This window comes from Actinia tenebrosa, unplaced genomic scaffold (assembly GCF_029948245.1).
Source record: "Actinia tenebrosa isolate PJP-AT-01 unplaced genomic scaffold, QUT_ActTen_1.0 PGA_scaffold3__52_contigs__length_22856419, whole genome shotgun sequence".
Lineage (NCBI taxonomy): Eukaryota > Metazoa > Cnidaria > Anthozoa > Actiniaria > Actiniidae > Actinia > Actinia tenebrosa.
The window spans coordinates 16,420,420-16,436,661 of NW_028292580.1; the positions used below are offsets into that span (position 1 = coordinate 16,420,420).

At 37.3% G+C, this 16,242-nt stretch overlaps 1 protein-coding gene across 1 annotated transcript in view; it reads right to left on the reverse strand.

Annotated features, from left to right (window-relative positions):
• Positions 1–9,268, reverse strand: part of LOC116305872 (filamin-A) — a 28,310-nt gene extending 19,042 nt beyond the window's left edge. The window contains exons 1-2 of the mRNA XM_089035414.1: positions 9,170–9,268; positions 5,742–6,641 (exon numbers count right to left, since the gene is read on the reverse strand). Coding sequence (XP_088891540.1) covers positions 5,742–6,638 — 897 coding nt within the window. The 5' untranslated portion in view covers positions 6,639–6,641; positions 9,170–9,268. The remainder of the gene's footprint in view (positions 1–5,741; positions 6,642–9,169) is intronic.
• Between the last annotated feature and the right edge of the window lie 6,974 nt (positions 9,269–16,242).

Here is a 16,242-nt window from a genome sequence, read left to right on the forward strand (position 1 = left end):
TGCGCAGCGGCTCAGTGCACGTCAAACAAATCCTATTCTCAACCTTATGTTTTTAATTTGCTACTTCCACGTATGGAAGGACGGAAGCATTTGGCAGGCTAGAACAGGGTTCCCCCGTCGCGATTTAGTATTCAAATATTTTTTGTAAAACTGACTCGTGCTTAACAATGCATAATGCATTCAAACGTTTCCTGACATTCATTCTTTTGTAGGAGAGGGGGACTGTCCAAGACAAATGCCTACTTATCCGGTCAACCATACTTTCGCTAACAACTACACTCAAGTTTTCGGCACTCACAATAAAACCATAGTTAATAGAGGGGAATCATTCAATGATCCATTGGAACGCGGCATTGAAGAGAGATACCACCCGAAAGCAGCTCAGAGAAGCTCCCTATATATTGAGCAATATTGCTATTATAGACAGTATTAATAATACAATTCTTCTTTCCAGAGAAATAGGTGTTACATCAATTGTATTTTTCACAATTATGTGTTCGAAAAAAATGTGTGATGATTACGTTAGCGGATATTTTTTTGCTATCCACCCAAAAAGAAATCAAAAACAAAGAATGTGCTAGAAAGGATCTATTTGAAGAGAATATTCCAGGCAATTCGCGCCTTAAAAAAATCCCAGAAATAGAAAATCTGTTGTTATGACTGAAAAAATGTCATTAAACGATAGCCTTTTATTAATTAGAGCAAAGTGCTCCCCACTTAACTAGAGTCATTTTGTCTGTGCGTAAAATAAAAACTGGGAAAAGTAGGAGTGAAAAAGATTCTAAGCTGCGATGGAAATGAGTGGCAGATTTGATTAATTTGCTACTTAAACATTATGAAAAAGGTTCGGTATATCCTAAGATTGCATTGCGCATTTTGAAGTTTCGTACAAAAATGACTCTATATTTTACCATTATTACAAATTGCAGGTAATGATAGGGGAAAATTCATAGCCGGTTTTAGCTCAGCGTCTGGCAACCCTTCTCCCTCCAGCATGTAAAAAGTAAGTAAAGTTGAAATGATAAATTGATAAGGATGATAGTTGCTAGGCTATTAAAAGCGAATCTCTCAGTCAACTTCTTGAGAGAAATAAATTATTCTTTTGAACGAAATAATAGACAGCTTTATTATTCCGTCAATTTACGCAAATCATACATGTCAATCTTGCGCGGGTTTTGCGTTATTTTCTCTATTTCTTATTGAGTGCTAGTATACGGATCTGTATCGCTACAGTAACGTCATTTATAAACGTAATTGATACCATCCCCGTCTATTTTTAAGCCCAATAATTATTTTGATACCAATATTGACTGACAGAAAGCAAATTCCTGTTATTTGAAAAAGATACTTTGATATGATAACAATTGTTGACATTAGTAACGATTACCGACAGCTAAGTTGTTGTGTCTTTCAATGCATAGAGAGCTGAGCACTTTTAGCTAACACTCACTGCGCATGCTCTGATCTGATAAATAATCCTTAAAAAATATTTTGTTTTCATTAGAAATTTGATAATAAAGAACCTTATCCCATTCACATAGACTTTTCTAGACATTTAAGCCATCTTTAGAAACGTTTTTTTTTTTTTTGTTGATATTGTATTTTTAAGCAATTGACCATCCATGACTTACCTTCCTATATCCACTATATTTTTTTTGTTGTTGTTGTCTTGTTTCAAGAGTGCGGGTCTCATTTTCATTATGTTTTTCCCCAAACCTTTCCCTGCCCTATCCACTAATATTTGATCCCACAAAAATGGAAGGGAAAGTTGCGCACGTTTCCCCCCTGCCCTATCCATAAATCACAAATCTGATCGAATTGCAGTGGAAAGGTTTTTACATTTTTTCTTTTCATGCCCTATCCACGAATACGTGATTCCATGAAATTGCAATGGCAAAGTTAAGTACATTTATTTCAATTTCGCCGTTTTTTAAAACCTTCAAAAAAAATCTTTATCATTCGTTGCCCTTCAATATCTAATAACTAGAATGTTCGAGAGACTAGATGTACAGATTTCAAGAGCATTTAACGCCTATAAACAGAGTTAAGCCGGTAAGGCCAGGATGAGAAGTCTCATTATGACTCATCCCCTGTGGGGGCATACTTGTAAACAATTACGATTCCTGGCTGCGCATCCATGTTTGATATTGTGATTGCTCTAACTAGGCGTCTACCGAGTTCTATGCATTTTATAAATAATCCGTCCGGTACGTGACGTTCTAAGAAAAGATATTCAGATGAGATTCCGAGTCACGCCACACGATGTTGCGTCAGTGTGCAGCGTTCTAGAACGTTCGAACAGGAGGTCATGGAATTTTGTTTCGCAAGTAGGCTTCCTATCGCAATGATGAACAATCATAACTGAAAATCATTGGGTGGATCGTTCAATTAATTAACATTAAATTGATTAAACGTAGGTTCACTTTAACGCAGAACTAGAACTGGACGGATTAGTTACTCCATATATGGAGCTCAGTCCTGTGCTTTGATAGTGAAAGATAGTCTAGATTGAAGGTCATACCGGTCTACTAGTAATATTGATTGATAATTTTTACAGAGTTAAATTAATTAAATTAGGTGATTTATGTACTTGGCTCACTTTAACAAAGGGCTCCAAAACAGGTAGCTAGACAGTGAAACCGGTTTTAGGGTTTGTTAGAGTTTTCGCAATACCGGTTACATCTTACTCCTAATGAAGTTAGCAGTTTTGACTTTAATTGCATATTTTCAGGTAGACGTAAAAATAACAACTTCATGACAACTTGCATTAATTTTTATTTTTTGCTACAAGTAATGCATAGAACATGGGATATGTTTGGTATAGATATTGCAAGGTACTAAAAACGTTCGAAAAATTTTTGGTATTTTTGAAGGGGCTTAAAGTTTTCTTGGTTTCTTTGTTTAATACGATAGTTCTCGTTGTCTTGCGAGGGATTATATAATCCATTTGCACCCCATAACATACCTTAAGAATCCTACCACCCTCCTACTCTAGTCAAATCTCAACATTAGACGAGGATCCGTATAAACATAAAGATACTTAGGAATCAAACCAATATCGTCTACACCAAACATTGAAAACAAGCCTCAAGTCAAATCTAGTAAGCATTAGAAGAAGTTTTATAACATGCTGTTGAAATCACCCATCCATTACTTTACAGTACTGGTAACAAAAGACTCGATCATTTCTCAATGAAAAGCTAGTCTTTGCGCCTTTGTTCTTTAAATCTCAAAGGGAAAAGATGGCAGCCAGTGAATCGCATCTAATCTACTCGTGAGAAAATCCATGGTGATAATCATGTAAGAAAAACTGTCTAAATGAGGTGCATGCCTTCACACGACCATTGATTGATTCACTGCATCAGTGAAGCATCTTTATCACTTCATAGAACCGCATGGATTCCAGACACTCTGTCTGATGCATTACCAATCCGTAGTACTGAATATCAGATATTTGTATGAGGTGATCATCGTAGAGGTGTAGATTGTGGTCCGGTAGAAATCAAATATTAATGTTAAGTATAAATGAAAGGCCAGTTTTTTTCTTCAGAACCATTCCCCTCCCCCCTTGATTATTGTTTTTCAATGACCAAAGACTTTTTTCCTTTTCGACCATAGATACTTTTGCCGGAGTCTTTCCATTGATTTTTAACGACTACTGGTAAACTGCGCATCTGGAGGCATATCTATTCCTCAAAAAACCTATTTTGTCGCGACGAAATATCGTACAATTTCGCCCGCGCTATTCTTATACGACTTTAAGGATTGTAATGTTTTTAAGTTGTTGCCAGTTTAGGACTTCTCCTTATTGGTTAGGTACCCTCCTTGCAGGGGTCTTTTTCCGCCCTTCGTTCTTGGTTTAGGTCGATCAACTTGCTACTCAGCCATAAACAACCTCTGCTCCCAGGGTATTGGTTAAGCAATGTGCACTTTTATTGCATGGCTTGTGATGATGTGTATGGTTGGGTGTCAAGATTTGTTTTTTGTTATACCATGTGTTATTTTTATTGGAATGATGTGCTTTCATTTACTGCTTGTGTTGCAAACTAAGGATAACAAGCTTGACGTTTACTAATGGCTAATTACTTTACGGTGGCCTATAAGGGATATGCAGCAAGTTAGACTAGTTGCTACAAACAAGAAGGGAGTTGCTGCATTTTAGACAAGTTTCTGCATATCAGAAAACGAGTTGCCGCAGGTCAAACGATAAGCGCTGCGCGCGCAGTTGCCAGATTAGGACTGAATTCTAGAGAAGCTTAGTTTTAAATTTTTCTCAACTAAACATACTCTAATCGATGTAAAGTATCCTATCTTGGTAGAAAAACTTCTCAGCCTAATAAATAGATTTCAATTTGATATTTTAGGTATCCTGCTTGCAGGGTCTTTTTCCGTCCTCCGTTTCAGGTTTAGGTTGATTGTTTGAAACAGAATAGGAGCAACTCTCTTCGTACAGAAAAATTGGTCATCATTACAGAATGCCGGGTACGGATCAAATGCCCTTCAGTTTTTCATTTTCAGTTTTTAGTTTTTAATTTTCAAAGAATTCACAACTAAAGCGGATCGTAATTGATTGAAAGTTAAGGGGAAAAAATTTGCAAAGAAATTAAGTAGGCATAAATTTCAGGTCACCCATCCAGGTACTAACTTCGCTCAACCGGATTTGACTTCGCGTCATGATATGGAAGCCCAAGTTTTTTCCACTGGACCACGGTTCAAGGTAAATCAGCATAACAATAGCCGTGAAAACAATGCACCGAATAGACTATACTTTTTAACATCAATTTATCAACCGATTCCGTGCGTGGCAGAGATGCAAGGGATTAGCTGATATGGTCTGGGGGCCGGCTGGTCTCTCCCCTGATGCTTCGGCTAGAACATTTTCTTGCGTAATTCGTACAACCCAAGGGCAGAAGGATTTAATCGCCGTCAGGTCCGAAGTCCATACGCCGCCTCAGCTCTGCGGATGTCTCGGGGGTATGGCAAAGTGGAGTCGATTTTTTTAAAAATTTCCGTAGGAGAGTTCGAATCCCATCGTATTCAGATAAGAATTTTTATTTTTTTAATGCATATTATTATTATTATTAATTTATTAATTTTTTTTAGAAACAGTCACTTTTTAGAAAGAGTGACTACCCAATTCCTTTTTGCTCGTATTACTAGAATTAACAGTTTTAGTAAGCAATCTCGATCGGAAAAAACGAGCGTATTTCCTAATTTGAAATGCCTCCTGAAAACAGTTTTCTGACAAGAGCTTTTCCTCCACTTGGTTTCTATTCTCGGTATTTTCTTTCTTTTTATATTGTTATAATCTCTGTTTATATGATATTATTGCGACTACTGTATGTCTACCCAAAGTGGCCAGCTTTTCCCAGTCCCCGCGCACAACTACAAAATATCCAATCCACCCCTCATTTCTGTTCAGAGCTATCATGACTTTCGAGAAAAAAGAGCGCTGCAATATTTAAAGATAAAAACTTGAAATTTGATTGCAGAACTCAACTAACAGGCAGCAACTAGTTTCGCCTCGTCTAACTTGCTGCATGTCCCTTATAGGCCACCGTAAGTTTTCACCACGAAACAAGCGTGAGTGCAAGCGCAAAAAAATGTGCAACAATTCACATATATTGTTGGCGGTTATCGCGTAACTTGCTAGTAAGTGTCATTTGTTGCTAAGTCAGCAAATCATTAAATAGGTACTTCCTTAAAGCATGTTTTTTTTGTTGAATTTTTAAGAGTCTTACCTCTGATATGTAATGTTTATACGTCTGCGAATCCACCTGCTCTTGTCTACCTTTTCTCCATTCTTCTTGCCTTTCCGTGCCAACATACTGCACATTATTACTCCTTCGACCATTTCCATCTACATCCTTCCAGCTCTGTGCGCGCATCAAAGTGTTTTCAGTTTCTGGAGATATTTGTCTCTCTCTTCCATTTAGGGCCCTCTCAGACTTACTTCTCAACAGGCGTCGCTCTTCGACCCCTTCTACGGCTTCTCTTTGCCCTGTTTCCCATTTCTCGACAGACTTCAGCACGTTGCCTCCACTAGTATAGCTGCGTCCTAGACGTCCGAGCTTTGCAGGTTTAGCTCGTGGCGCAGCTACGAACCCATAATCCTGATCTTCATCATCATGGAATGAAGTTAGACTTTTTGATCTCCTTGGCGTCCTGAAGGGACTTCTGTCTGTGGACTCAAGTATATCGGAACCAATTCCTTGACTTAACAAGTCATTTCCCAGTTCATCGAACGTGAAACTGTGCGTTCTTTTACTCCCATCCAAACTTTCAAACTCGTCAAAATCAATTAGTCTTTGTTCATCACCCTTTGGTAATCTATCCAGGTTCTCAGTACTTCTTGTGATTCTAGTGTACGTGGTCGTATACTCATCTACAGTCGTATAAGGCATGTTGCTATCTATTGATCTAGGATCTGTAGCGTACACAGGGCTATGGGGCCCGCTTCTTTCGAAACTGCTTGTCCTAGTAAATGGCGGGTGCTGCCTTTCTGCTACGATTACGTTGTCTTCTTGATTAAAGTTGAATGTTGTAGGTCGAGGAATTTGCTCGGTAAATCCTGATGTCAGGAAAACGTAGTCACCGTCTTCCTGATTGTTGGTTGTATATGTTCTTCTGGATGCCATTCTCTTAAAGGAAAAAAGTTGATGTTATCCTATACACTTCACTTTTAATGCAGAAAGCGTGTATTTTCACGCAAAAAATGGTAGAAAAACAACGTTGATGTTTTAAATATTTCTGCTGCGTCCCGCAATTCACCGTACGTGTGCTATGAAAGGCTAACAAAATATTGAGGCCCCAAGAGATACTTAGGGCTCGAGCATAAAAATTCTTAACCTTGCTGTTCAATATTGCACCAGTGCGCACGGTACATTTTCCCCCGACTTTCCTCCCATTAACTTTAAATAGTATACTGAAACTGCTGAAACTGAAATGCGTTAGATTCCATAGTATAACAATGCATGCGATCAGTCTTCTTGAATCATAATGCTTAAACACGTGCGCAAAACAACACATAAACGTGCGCATTGCAATCACCGAGTGCGGTTTGCGCGCCAAATCCATTAACGCATGCGCGTCAACAAGAACTCAAGGTACTAGAAAAGTACATCATCTTCGAGCAAAAGGCACCTGCAAAACCTCTCTTGACTATGTGCGCTTTAGAATATAGATCTAAATGGAAATCAGTTGGCAAGTGCACTTGCAAGTGATGCTTAGTCAGTGTTCCGCTTATAACTCTTGTAACCTTAAGTAGTAAGTTTAGTCAAGTGCGCAGGTGATTCAGTTTTGTTAACATTTTCATGTATTCTTGACAACTGTAATGCGAGACTTCTTTAGTGAGGCACTGCGTCTTTACGTTAGCTAAATAACCGCATCTTTTTTCGTTTAAGATTTGCTTTCCGTTTCTTTGAGTAGGTCTGTCATTATTAAACCTTGCTATAAACATCGATATAAATCATGCAGTGAATGAGGCTTTGGAGCTTGTTTGAGCGCGCAATAAGATTTAGTACGAAAAACACCCGTGAAGTTTGTGATCCAAGTGAATCGGAAAAACGAAAGACATGGAAAACTTTTGGTTAATCCTTCGTTAAATTAATCCAACATATCGGATATGAAAACTAGTGAATATCAGTATAGGTGCAGGCAGGACACTGGTATTGGCAAGTGGCCATGTGCCTTAGATAATAAGAGAATAACGTTTTGGCCACCAACTGGCAATGAAAGTCAAAACATACTATATAAAAGCACCAGAACTTTCCAATTGAACTTTCCAACTAAATGACTTGAAAATAAACAAAATGAAACGTAATGAAGATTGATTATGACTCAAGCATCAAAAACGTTTAGACAGAATTATGCGAGGATTTGAAATATTAGTACTAAGCAATTAGATATTACGGAATTTGAGTCCTGAGATATATAAACAACAACGCGCGCAGTTTAATTCTTTCCTCTATCAACAACTCATTACTCAAAACAACAGTAAACAACGAACTAATTGAAGTTTACACTACTGGTTGTTAGAAATTAATGTTTTATACGATATATTTTTTCTTGTTATACTGATTGATAGCCCGTAATTTGTCTTGTGTACTTTTAATAGACTTTTCTCCGGCGTAAATTATAAAAAACTATACTTTAAAATCGGATATTTTATCCCACTTGTTGTTAATAATTAATGTTTTATACAATATATTTGTCTGGTGATAAGTGAAGAACCATAAATTATCTGTTTTACCGATAACTAATAAACCTTTTATATTATAAAAAGCTGTAAGAAGGAAAAAATTACATAGGTTGTCAGATCTCATTAGGGTTTTGTTTACAGCACTGCAGGTGCACGTTTCAGTGTCCGGATAAACAGTAATAAGTTAAGAGTAGTGGGAAACAAACAGAGCAGTTGAAGTCGTATCTTAACCATCCGTACCGTAATACTGAATGTAAGAATCTGCGCAGGATGCTCCAGACAGTTCATGTTCTCTTTGAATTCCACCGCCCTGTTAAAGTATTTATGATTTATACACTGTTTTTGTTATATATTAAACAAAGCTGGTTCTTCAAGATATTAACTCAAAGAATTGAAATTCGTCGCAAAAAAAAAGGCATAACACAAAACGTAATACTCGGAACTAGGGCTCGAATGCATTCATTCATTCATCCATTTTCCACATTTCTATAACTCTGTTTGCATAAGGAGAAAAATCGCGAAAGCACGCGCACTAATCATGATAAATATATTGGGGTAAAGCTTATGCAAAAACTGATGAATTACAAAACACGATGCTTGGAGTAGTTGGTTTTTGAGTCTAATAGCTTTTTTACCTATCGAAACTCTATAAGTTCATTTCTGTGCGTCTCACTAGGCCTTCTTAGTCATACCAAGCGGAAGCGCCGATAAAATCTTGTAACAGCGTGCGTTGATTATTTTATGAACTACAGAGTACTATTTATTCCTTTTGTGATGAAGTAAAGCCCTACAACCTTTCTAGATTTGTGCCTTTATTCGATTCCTTACGCCGAGAATGGTTCAAAATTTTCCAGATTTGTGCGCAGTCACCATTCAACAACGCTAAGAATGCAGCAAAGTTTTAGCCAGAGCTAAATGAAAAACGATAATGTAAAATGCTTTATTCAAGAAGTATCTATCTATACTTACATGAAATTAGGCTTGAAACTTGCAGCGGAATCAAATCGCAATCCAAATCTAGTTCATCTCTTCGTTTTTCGAATTTTTCCCTAAAGAATTCGTGCCGCCCTTCAAATGAAGCGTTTTGTACACAAAGTGACGCTACGATGCAAAAACACGTTTATTTTTGCTCGTGACAGCACACGGTATAGTCTCTGAGACATGGCTTCTTATTATTTGTAAACTGCGCTGTGATTGGATGATTCTTCCCGGTCACCTGTGCGAGTGTTTTCAATGCAGTTTTTTTCGTGACTTTTGGTATCCCATAGCAACGTTGTCACTCATATATTCGTTTACATTCATTTTATAGAAAAATATTATTTTCTACAAAACGATTTTTCGATTTTTTCTAGAAAGTGAGTAAAAAGGGGAAAACAATAGGAGAAAGTATGAATTGAAAAGTTATGCTGGAATCATGTCTTCTTTTGGGGTTTAGTAGTGCGATTTTAAATTATTTCTATAATAATTTTCATAATATTTTTCTTTGACAAAACTAAGATTTTAAAATAAGCAAATTTTCATTTTTTAGCAAATTGTTCCCCTCGCGTCTAGATTTGCACATATAACGTTTGCCATCAAAAGATCATGATGGTTGAGATTGGATTAGATTTCACATAAATGTATAGTTGAAAAGTTATCGGTTGATAAATCATATCGTTTATTTGTGTTTGAATTCTCTATTTTTGAGATGGACTTGGATTATCTTTGGGATTACACCTAAAATAGCGATCTAGCCCGCGACACTCACGTCATGCAAGGATTATATTGTAATGTTTTAAATGTTGCTTCTGCTTTATAATGAACAAAATTGTTATCGTTATTCATCATCGCAAATACAGCAGTGTCGCAGCTCAGCGGGGTCGTAGTGAAAGCATGAGTCATGCCGATGACAAGGCCAAAAGGCAGTTGCTGTTTACATATTATAAACGTCTAATGTCAGTGAATTTTTACGAGTCAAAGCAACAGATACTGACAAAGACGAGGAACAATAATATGCATATTTCATACATATACGAAATTCCTTTGTGGAGAAATAGGAAATACAAAAAATACGAACTGTATCTTCTTTCTTTGCGAAAGGGAAAAGAAAAAAAGAAGAAAGGAGAGGAGAGGAAGGAAAAAGAAAAAGAAATGAAAATGATTTCGTTAGGAAAATAAGAAAAGCGAGAAGAGATACGAGGAAGAGAGATGGAAGAAAAGGAAAAATCAACCGAAATGAAAGACTATAAAAATGATAATGATAAATATGATAATAATGGAATTAACAGTGGTTCTTCTTCCACTGGATCCCAATTGGAATTTAGGAGTTGATTTTTGCGGAGGGAGGGAAACCGCGGAGAACCTAGAAAATCCTCGAAGCACAGGAGAGAACCAACGAACCGTGTCAACTCCATACGACAACGAGCTAAAAGACAAAAAGAGTAAAGGAAAAAAGGGGAGGGAAAAGAAAATGAGAAAAGAAAGAAAGCTGACCTCATCGAGGATAGAAAAATAAGAATAAGAAATTAGGGAGAAATGAGAGAGAAAGGAAAAAGGGAGCAAGAAAGCTGACAATAGAAGGCTGGATAAAGACGAGAAGAGTAGAAACAAGTAATTAATGATAAACATACCCAGTCTAATATCTTCTTGATCTTCTTGATCCCGAGTCCTTAACCTTAAATTATAGATATTTATATTGTTGCATTTCTAAAGTTCAAACTGGAGGTTATTTTTTATCATCACAAGTCGATTGTCTACGCATCGTCAGACAGTATGTTGCCACATGCAGAAACACCCCGGGCAGTTACTTACTATAAACTAAGAATTCGATTCCTTGATAATTAAAGTAACTTTTAGAGTCTTTGTTTGTTATCACACACTAATCATCATAGCTGGCCCATAAAACAGCAATACTAAAATAAGGCACTCGCTGCCGCTAGAAAGAGTTTGATTTCGATTTGCAAATATCATTATGATTAACTGTCCATTGTTTTTAGGAATCACAGTTACACATGTATGATCTAGTTTAGAGTCTAGTGTTCATAGTGTTGCCTACCACGCTGTGGCATTAGATGGTCTACTCTACTATGAAATAGCAATAAGAAGAGATAACTAGCTAAAAACTAGTGTCAGCTGCGTCGGTGTTTCTAATGAAACAGTAATGATAAAAGAGTAAATTTTACACCGTGAAAAGATCCTTGGTCGGAGTAAAAGAGCAATATCAATAGAAATAGCAATAACTAGTACTGGGCACTCGGTAGCAAAAGATCACGGTATTGATTGCAGCGTGGAATGCAAGTATCTTTACGATAGATTCATAGTACAATGTTAGTAAATTATTGTACCTTGTCATACCCTGAAATGAGCCTTATTAAACTCTTAACAAGTGAGTTTATTCGTATGGGACGGCACCCCCTCCCCCCCAAAAGAAAAAGCTTTAGCTGAAGTATTTAGCTTTAATCCTAATTTTTCTCATTGGATTATTATTTTTTCATTCCTAAACAACCATTGGGCTTATCACTCAGGGCATTGGTGACTGCACAGAATGAATTATTTGCAATATGACTGACTTGCTCAAGGTTGTATATGACAATCAAGAGCACAAACACACTCAGAGAAACTTGATGAAGCCAGTGGATGACAAAAGGTTTTTACTGGATGACTGATGGATTCTGGGTGGAATACACCAGTCTTTTGCTAGATTACGCACCCATGCAACACACAGACATTGACAGACCACTTGAAGAAGCCAGTGGATGAGAATCAGTGAACAGTTTTCAAAAACCTATGACAGAAATATAGGATATTACATGGGCGCGCGGAGATACGAAATTTATCTTCGAGTGTTGAAAAGATTTTCAGCACGAGAAGATAACTTTCGTATCTCCAAGCGCCCACGTAATATTCTGTTTATTATTATATTTATCCATAAAATCAAGTTAACAAGCTTTTTATTATTATAAGAAGTTTTTATTTATAAACTAATAGCTTAAATACACATGGAAACGATATTTTCACATGTGAAAATAACATGTTATTTTCACATGTGAAAATCAATTAGTTTTTCGAAAAGGAGAAATATAGGTATTTTATGGATAATTATATGATAAACAAAAATAATTCATATCTCGAGGTTCCATTTTTGCTTTAATATTTGCTACGAAATTGTCTTCCGTCCGGTCAGTTTTGAAATGCTTTAATATTGAGAGGGGAAAAAAAGGTATATCGTGCGCCCCTTACGCGACAATCATTGCCACTTAATCGATTTTCTCGTAAACAAAAGATTTCTCATTTCCTGCTTATATTGATAGTGATGATACTGCGCATTTATATTCGATTCTGTTGAAAAGGAAGGTGTGTTTAAAACCATCTTTTAACACATTCCAGGGTATCAATATTGTAAGGTACACCAACTGAAAATGATATGTCAGTTGACCTGTACCATTCTCGGCTAAAATACTTTACATAGTGCATTATTACTAACAGCGATCTTTATCACTCAGACCTTTCGGTCAAGGACGTGTATAATATATAACATATTCTGTGGTAAGTGATTCCCGGAACAATCATTGTGAGAGTCTGCATATGCAATATGATGAAAGACTGTGATTATAATTGACTATGATGCCATCTTCAGTGGCCGTACTTGGTACTTGCTTATTCTATACTGACCACCATGGCTTGCCAAACCCCCCAACAAACATCGTAAATCTAGCGTTCCAGATCTCTCTCGCTCCAGTGCTATACACCAAATCTACGACCGAGAAAGCACTAGAGGGAGAGAGTATTGGAACCCATTGTAGCTAGGGTTCTACCTGGGATCCTGCTCCAAGGCCCAGGGGGCAAACGTCGGTGTAAGTATCGGATATGCTCGTAGAAAATTTTCAAAAATACCCATAAAAATAACGGAATCACCTTAAAAAGGGCGATGGTTGGACAATTTTTAGCCCTTAGAGATACGTTACAAGACACCAAGAATTACCGAAATTCTAAATTTCAATTTTAACACCCTAAAAGATACGAAATTGCTGATCAGTTTTACCCCTAGAGATACGACTAGCATACCCGATATTTTCACCCCGGAGTCCCCCCCGGTACCCGGGCTCCGAGGTTAATTGGATGTATTTTATCAGGCCAGCCAAGTCAAGATTCGACTAGCCGTCCAGATACATTTATACCGGAGTCCTCCCCCCTTGGGCTCCATGGTTAATTGGATCTATTTTATTATTACAGCCAAATAATGTTGGTGTTATCCCATGTCATAAGCCAGTCTGCATGGTACTTCCTGTTCCCACCAGTAATCATGATCAATCTGGCGCCTCAACAGTCCACTAATTACCATCTAGTTTTATCGGCACCTTCAGTTTCTGTATAGCGTAATAGCTTTTTCGGAGTTTCAGACTCGCTCCACTATGGGACTATTTTAGGGACCGCTTTAATACTTATATATGGCGTTTTCTTGGCTTGCTGATAGCGAAAAGTTATAGGAAACCTCAATTGTCGAGGTAATTTTCAATTTCGTTTTTTTTTTTTTTTCATGTCAACTAACTGATGAAGTGCTAAACGCATTTCTACGACACTAGATACTAAAGCTCATTAGTAATACCATGGCGTTTAGTATATGCAACAGTATGCCGTCTTCTCCGTCTTCCTGCCGATTGTATAATGAATCATTCGATAGCAATCAATTTAATTTCCTGCCTTCCTCCAGGAGAGTTCCGCACAAATTATAAGATAATAAAATAAGCGCAATCATAATGATGTAGTGAAATGACACAAACCATATTTGTTCGATATCAACAATTTCGTACAATGCATTTTTATAGTTTTTTCAGTTGTATGTATTTGAGACATCGTAATTGTCGACAACTTTAAAACGTTATGTAGTTACTCGTTTTGCTTCTTCTCGAGAGACCCCGTTAAGATTACTAGTAAGTCTGTGCCATACTATACTGTACAATTATTGGACTTATTCATCCTCAACAAAATTAATCGATTCTGATTGGACAAGAGCAGTACAATTAAATCCCAATTTGTACTCTGTAGAGTCCGAATTAGATCGCTCAATTTTGTTGAGTGTATTATAAAAAATAGCACTATCTTCTCGTACAATACGGAATGATGTTTTGGCAGCTCTCAAATTGGACTCGCCTAAAGGCTCATCCATTTTGAAAACTTTCAAAACATCATTCGTACCTATCAATTCCGAACTGCGATTTCCTATACAAATAACTCGGCATAAGTAGCGTTGTCGTCGCTAATTGCCAGCACTACTTCTTGTAGCTTGGTCTTTCCATGGCAAGGTATTTCGCCGGCTAATATTATTATTTTGAGACTATCAGCTCTTCATTACACGAAGAAGTACAAGAAATATATAGTAAAAACGAAGATTTGGTCCGAAACCGTCGAGCCTTTGATAACAACTATTAGGACTACTAGGTTCGGCGCAACGATAGCTCTACGTATGAAGCGGGCCTTATAACCCATTACATGTAGCAATTGAAAATTTTACCTGGACGTACGCGCAAACAATGTTTACCACGCGCTTATTTTTGATTATGATTTCAATGGCAGGTCCTCAGTCGGTCGAAGCCGCCGGACGTTAAAAAATTTGCAACTGTGTGTCTGTACCACAGGGCGCGCCTTATTATATTTTGTACTAGTCCATGTGATAAAAGCGCTTAACTTATCATATGAATCGTCAGTATTTGACTATTTTATTATTTTACGTGCATCCATCCTCATTTCCTAAGGATAATCCATCTTAGGCAAGTCGTATGTGTGATGCTTTTTGGAGCCCCCTCTTTAATTTGATCGTTTGCATTCAATTCGCAACTACTGTAATAAACTGACGACCAATCAAAATCCACCCGCCTACGGGCGGTTAACGCGCATATCCTATGTCCTCTTCCATTGCTAAGGATAGTCCATCTTATGCAAGTCGTATGTGTGGTGCTTTTTGGAGCCCCCTCTTTAATTTGATCGTTTGAATTCATTTCGAAAACACTGACAACCAATGAAAATCGACCCATGGAGGATTAAAGAGTGATCATCCTCTTCCTAAGGATGATCCATCTTTATGTAAGGACGGACGGCGTTCATGTGAAGATTTTTTTAGCCCCCTTAACATGTCTTGAATTTAATTTGAAACTACTGTAAGAAACTAACCAATCAAAGTTGACGCACTTACGCGCGTAACAGTATGACTTGAAAACAGTGCACTTGTTTTACAAGTATTTCTAATTCTAGTAATTCTAAATGGTTTAGCTATAAATTTCGATCAATTCTATCTGTGAGTTAGCCGCGCCTTGACTTCGATCAGCCCGGAGGTTGTTTCAGAGTTGATCTGTGAGTTAGTTTCTAGGTTCGATAAATTTGAAGGTTTGACTGAAGTTGGTCCGACAGAATCGAGTGTGAATCTTGGCGACGCATCGTCGGTGAAAGTTTACCATCTTTATTTCATTTCTCCCAGTCTGAATTATTGGGACGTAAATACATATTAGTTGTCTGTGCGAACGGTGATAGAAACAAATAGGAGCAACCTCTGCTTTTAATATTTATCTTTATTAAGATCTACCAAGTGCATTTAATTCGCTTATTTCTCTCATAGATAGATAGATAGATAGATATTATGGTAGTTCTATTTTCTGATTTTAAAGCTCCTCTGCGACTAAGGCCGAAAGAAAACACACATCTGATCGGCAAGTAGGAAGGGAATTTCTTCTTCATGTTTTCAACTCTGTTAGCCTTGCGTTTTTCGAATTGTAAAGTTCCTTTGCGACTAAGGCCAAGAGCAAACACACATCTGATCGGCAATTAGGAAGGGAATTTATTTCCTATTTTCAGCCCCATTATTCTTGCGTGTTTTCAACATAACTTATCTAGATTTTCCAGTGCGGTTCTCTAATGAAATCCTAGTGAAAAATCGTGTTGTGTATTTGAATCTTCGTTAATTTGTCTCAATCTAAAATATATGGATGTCATTTCGACAAATCATGACATATCAGCCCTATGTCCTTGAGTCGCGAAAGAAAGCGCACTTGAAACACAACAGTGACGTGAAT